Consider the following 6000-nt stretch of genomic DNA (forward strand, 5'->3'; position numbering starts at 1 on the left):
GTAAGTTTTAGCAGAACCAAATGATTTACAGATCGTATTCATGTCATTTCTATGGTGTATAAAAACAGAAAATGGATAAAAGAACTAGAAACAAAACAACATTAATCAGGTTATAAACAGTCTTGATCGGCACTTGTATCGGTATCGGATGTGCAGAGCACAAGAAGTGGACTGGAAGTGCAGTAGATATAGTGAATTAAGCGCTTAGGTGAATAGCACCCTAACAAGACATTGCAACAAGTTTGGTTCCTCCAGCTCCCTAAAAAATTATGATGTGGTATGATTTCCCCCAACTCCAACATGAAATGATTTTTTGTCTTTGCAGGAATAACAGTTGAGAATATCTGTTATTAAAAAAAAAAATGTTGAGAGCAAGAACTCAAAGAGTACAATTTGTTAAAAGTACATCAGAAGCTCATCTCATGTAGGGACATAGAAGTTCTATTCTGTAATTGTATTTTTATCCATCTACTTAATGTAGGAATATATACTATTGCTTTCTCAAGTCAATCGTGTGACACTTTCACAAACCTTGGACCTTGTTCTCCCTGTTCACTTCAATAATATAAACAAATCTCTCTTCTTCAGTTCAATGGTGGAAATTAGTTATCTGACCAACCAATAATCATACAGAATAAATAAAGCTTTACTGTTAATGATCTCTAAAGCAGGCCATTACTCCAACATAAGGAAAAGGGGTCACTTTTAACCTGTACAAAGACCACCAAAGCCAAGACAAATACACATAAGGGTGCACTCGAACATGCACACAAACATGAAAGAGAGAGAGAGAGAGTCAGTCCATGCCAACCAGTATGAAAAACCACCAAAGTTAAACACACGGAGGCAGACACAAGGATTGCTTTAGAAGGGTATATGAACTAGGAATGTCCTGGGGATTCTTAAGATAGATAAGCACATCATACAGCACAGGCCCTGATCCATTATTAGATTGATTTTGATCAGTTCCAAATGCATAGTTTGCAATGACTGTCAAATGAAATATTTAAGATTGTTTGAATCTGATACCAGAAGACTATGCAAAATTAAATATACTCTTCTGCATAAAAAGAATCTGTCTTTGTAAAGTGTAAAACTCACCTTCCCAACAATCAACACCCCCCCAACCAAAAAAAAAAAAGGGACACAAAAGATAACTTAGAATTTGTAGTGGGAAAATAAGGAAGAAAACAAATGATTGCTTAGAAGTGTAGGAATTCACAAGATAAGGATAGTCTACCGCCCAACAGAGGCCCAATCCTGTATAATATTGACTTGATCAGTACAAAAGACATAGTTTCCTCATGATTGTTGACTGAAGTATTTAAGATGGTTCCAATATGATATCAGAAGACTGAGAAAAAAATCTGCATTAATCAGCATAAAAAGAAAGTGCCATCTTCATTCAAATATACCTCTGAAACACTCCCCCGCCCCCACCCCCTCCAAAAAAAAGTTAAGTTTTGGGAATAAAAAGAGACAGTAAACGAAAAAGAAAACAAAACTAGTCTTTCACTTTCCATGGGATTTTGTTACATCAATTACTTATATTTTAGTGTGCATTTCAATAAATCCTACCTCCACACGAGTGAGTAAAATTTGTAAGAGTGATTCAAGATTAAATAAATAACTTCACACCCAAAAGAAACTGAAAAACCAGTTATCAGTCCGCCTAACACAAACTGCAGCAACCATGAAGAGCCTAATGAAGTTCAAATGGAATCAAGAATTTGGACAAATGCATCATAAAAAGACTAAAGATATTGAAAGAAGCTAGTGCTTAATTTCACTAATAGAGACAATCCTTACAAGCTTATTTTGATGACTTATTGAAATACAGTATAGTGCAGGGAAGCTTGAGTTCCTCCCTATCAATTACCTATAATTCTCCCCACCCCCCACCCCCCACCCCCTCTCTTACTTCTTGATCTTTCGGAGCTTCTTTGGCCCCGGAACTTCCATCCTACCAATAGGACACCCGCATCTGGCCCGGAACACAATAATAGCCCTCCCATTTGCAGGTGCCATCTTCTTTAACTCATTTTCCAATTCCTTATGGCGTTCTTGTACAAATTTAAGAAGGCCCTGCACACCACCATCTTTGCTCACAGGAGAACTTGAATTCTTCACACTCTCCTCAGTCTCAATCTGTATATCAAACTCCACAGAGTTACGGAGGCCACGGCAGTTTGGGATTCCACATTTTTTACCAGTGCGGGTGCATTTAGAAATGCCCCAAACGCCTAAAGCTGCGAAGAAAATGCTAAGCCCCATCGATACATAGACCATTGGAGCTCGACATATCTCATCTTTCAATACAGAAAGAATCGCCCCGACAATCCCAGAAACACCATAGCAGAATAGCTTAATATATGGAAATACCAAAAACCCAGAAGCACCAATGACCGCGATGAAGATTACCACATCTACCGCTGCGGCTCGAGATTGACCGCATGGAGGGATCTTTAAGGGGTTTAGAGAATTGGGCTGCCGTCTGGTTCTTTGGAGTTGCCTCGAGTTAGTCGGGGATGGATCAGCAAACGTAAAAGGAGTCGTAGCCATGTTTCTGGGGCGACCGAAGGACTTGCACAATGAATCAATTGACGAGAACAGATCATTGGGAGAGAACCCAAATAACAGAACAGATCTCTGATCAAAGCCTACGGACCCTGACCGAAGACAGATTAAAACCACGAATCTATAGGAAATTGGATCAAATCGATCATAGAAAAGACGAAATTTGTGGCAAATTCGAGTGCACCTGAAGGCCGGTATCGGACTTTCGATGAAATCGAGGCGTTTCTACTTCTGTTTCTATTGATCCTTTCTTTGAGCAAGCATCGTTTCTGAGACCTCACCTGATGCAACTAAGATGGGCGATAAGAAGGGTAAGCGCGTCGGTAGAAGGTCTTGTACTCAATCAAGAACATTGTCTTCCATTGACACGTGGAGATTCATCACTGCTCATCTCGTTTCACCTCGTAAGCTCATTTGTCATCTCAATTCTAATTCACTGTTTTGTGTTTGCGGGTCACTCACACTCGATGACCTAATAACATAATATAATATAATGGGAGAAAGAACGCTGTCAGCCTGCACAGCTTACATACTCCCTCGCCTGTCCTCTCTTCTCTTATGAAATGACGTATGTACCCCTCAAAATGAAGGAAATCAGGGTATGAGAAGATAGAATCAGGGTTGGGATCGGTTAAGAGTGATATAGCAATATGGTTTAGGCCAATAATCGGACAAGAATACCCTTGAATTCAATTGAAAAAAATAATTTTTTTTATTGTCTTATTGTTTCTCTATAGCAATCCATCGATATGGTATAGGCTAAGAATCAGGATCGATCAAAGTTGATGTTGATACTATCCAACCTAGCTGGGTAACACAACATCTGATAATATTCAATATGGGTTTGGTTGCTCATGCTTGTAGCGATCTTTGCAACATTTCCAAAGAATTTTTTTCTGAATTTAGGTGTACACATAGCTTCCAAATAATAATAATGCAGACCTGAAAGGTGGGAATTCAGGTAGACCATAAGAACGTAATTAACAAATATATTTAGCAACAGTCTTGGAGTATGTACAAACAGTGCATTAGAGTATTTATTTATTTTTATTTTCTTCGTTGATTTTTTTTTAATTATTGTTTTTTAATTTAAACCATCATCTGGATTAGGGTTTACGACACATAAAACACGAATGGACTCCAAGACCATCCAAAGGAGCATTGATCGAACTATTGATTTGAATATAAGTTTAAATTATGATTAGAGAAGGTGTTAGACAACCTACTCCCAAAACTAACACCACCCCCTAGACAACCTAGTCCGCCTAGATAAACCTATGCCATGGGTGTAAGGGCCCTATTTTGCAACCATCTCCCTTTTTTTTTTTTTTTTTTTTTTGCCTCCCTCTTACCCTATCATTAGTACATTATCCTCAAATGTCAATGTGCTAGCTAAAGCACTGTTTGACAATGTTTCTATTGTTTCTGTGTGTAAAAATGACTTTTTATGTTTCTGAAAACAAAAACAGATTTTTTTTGGGCCCATTTGATAACGTTTCTACCGTTTATGTTTCAAGAAAAGACAGAAACATAAATTTTCGTTTCTAGAAACAGAAACTGAATTGAAGGTGTTTGATAAATCATGTTTCTGGAAGTCGATAGTAACCAGCGAAAGAATAGCCACGAGTCGTTTCTAGAAACGGCGAAGTTTGGGTCGTTTCTTGAACCATAAATAGGTAGAAATTTCAATTTCAATTTCTGAAAACAAGTGAAACGAAACAGTTATACCAAACTCTTTTTGTTCCGTTTCTGGACAGAGAAACAACAGAAATGCGTTTCTTGAAACAATTATCAAACGGACCCGGTGTTTGATAAATCTGTTTCTTGAAACGTTTTTTGCAGACATAATGCCAATAAAAACCCCAATAATATCATCGGATGCCCAAAAGGGAGAGAGGGTTCGGTTGCCTCTTTTTAGGTTTAAATAGTTGAGATATTTATCGGGCACAACAACCTTTTTTTTTTTCTCTCTGAAATTCGTTTATAGAAACGATACTTGTTTCGTAAAAATCATTTCTAGAATTGTAAATAGGCATAAATTTTGATTTATGTTTCTAGCAACGGATGAAACGGAACAACTTTATCAAACGTTTTTTAGGTTGTTTATCCATTTCTAAGAACAAGAAAATGCAGAAACGGCAAAAATAGAACGTTGTCAAACGGTGCATAAGTACATAGAGAAAAGGGAGAGAAAAGGGAGTCTCCATAACACTAGCTGACCCAACACCGACTACAAAAGAGTAAACACAAAAACAACACAAACCCCCATAGAGAGACTACATTATATATTTGTATTAAAGCTAAACTCCGTTCTCCATAGAACACTAACCCCATCATTGTTGGCTCTCCACAATGCTCCTCTCCTTCCTTACTCCATTTCCCACTAATCTAGGAGCAAAGCTTGAATCAACATAGGATTCGAGGTTATGAATTTTACCACAAGGTTACCCTGTCACCCAGAGGGGGTTAGTTTAGTATTTAGAGGGATTTAAAATGGACCCAGAAAAAAGTCCCTCTTATAGTCTGTTTCCAAATGTCATATCGTTAGTGGTTGTCCTGCAACTTTGTGTCAAAAGAAATTGTTTTTGTGTATCAAATTTTTCACTGAACTAAATATTCTGATGATAGGTTCAGATCTTTTCTTCAAAACCGTCACTATACGTTTGTGGGGTGGGCATAAGAAATACCGTTGCAAAGTTGCGACAGGAATATAACCCAACCATGTTATTTAGGACATAGGCATCATAGCACTTGAACCGTAGAGTAGATCAGCTGAAAGTAAAGATAAAGCCCTCAAGAAAAGTCAGACTTGGAGATTGGGAAGTTATAACATTGAACAATGCACAGGTAGTGCAAGCGGCGATTGAAGGTTTGTCTGTTTCCGGATGGGGCTGACCCTGATCACAGTTCACCTTGGTTTCGAGGGTAAGGCTTGGAATGGCATGACAATTAGATTAGCCTTCAATTGGTCTCAGATTTTTTTTTTCCCATTGGTTTGTTTTCTGAATTTTTTTCTTTGTTAGAGAGGATAATAAATCAAATTCCATCATATAAAATTTCCATCGTATCTTAGAGAATTGGGTAAAAGTAAGGATCTTTTTCTGTGTAAGAAGGGTGGTATGCTATCTGGGTGTGATCTCTTGGTCCTCTTCTTGTTCTTCTCTTCTCTTTTATGCCTTGCTGTTGTCCTCATGTGGCTGTTTTTGTGGTCTCATATATCTTCTCTTGTTCAAGAATGTGATTTTTTGTTGTTCCTGTATGTTTCTTTCATTTTTCAGTTTTTCTATTCTTTATGTATCAGAAATCTCTAATTTTTAAGATTTACTATTTTATTCGTCTATGAAAAAGGAAAATAACCAATGCCATGGCTTCTTCTAATAAGCTTCCAAATAAAATCATCTAAATACGTTTTTTTTTTTTTTT

The 6000-nt window shown here is 37.4% G+C and overlaps 1 protein-coding gene across 1 annotated transcript; it reads right to left on the reverse strand.

The window, feature by feature from the left end:
- Nucleotides 1-1763: 1763 nt before the first annotated feature.
- Nucleotides 1764-3024, reverse strand: LOC122077169 (uncharacterized protein At5g19025). Its single transcript, XM_042643010.1, has one exon. It carries the CDS (start codon nucleotides 2560-2562, stop codon nucleotides 1918-1920), a length of 645 nt encoding a protein of 214 aa, XP_042498944.1. The 5' UTR covers nucleotides 2563-3024; the 3' UTR covers nucleotides 1764-1917.
- Nucleotides 3025-6000: the final 2976 nt, after the last annotated feature.

Source organism: Macadamia integrifolia, chromosome 4, assembly GCF_013358625.1.
Source record: "Macadamia integrifolia cultivar HAES 741 chromosome 4, SCU_Mint_v3, whole genome shotgun sequence".
Classification (NCBI taxonomy): domain Eukaryota; kingdom Viridiplantae; phylum Streptophyta; class Magnoliopsida; order Proteales; family Proteaceae; genus Macadamia; species Macadamia integrifolia.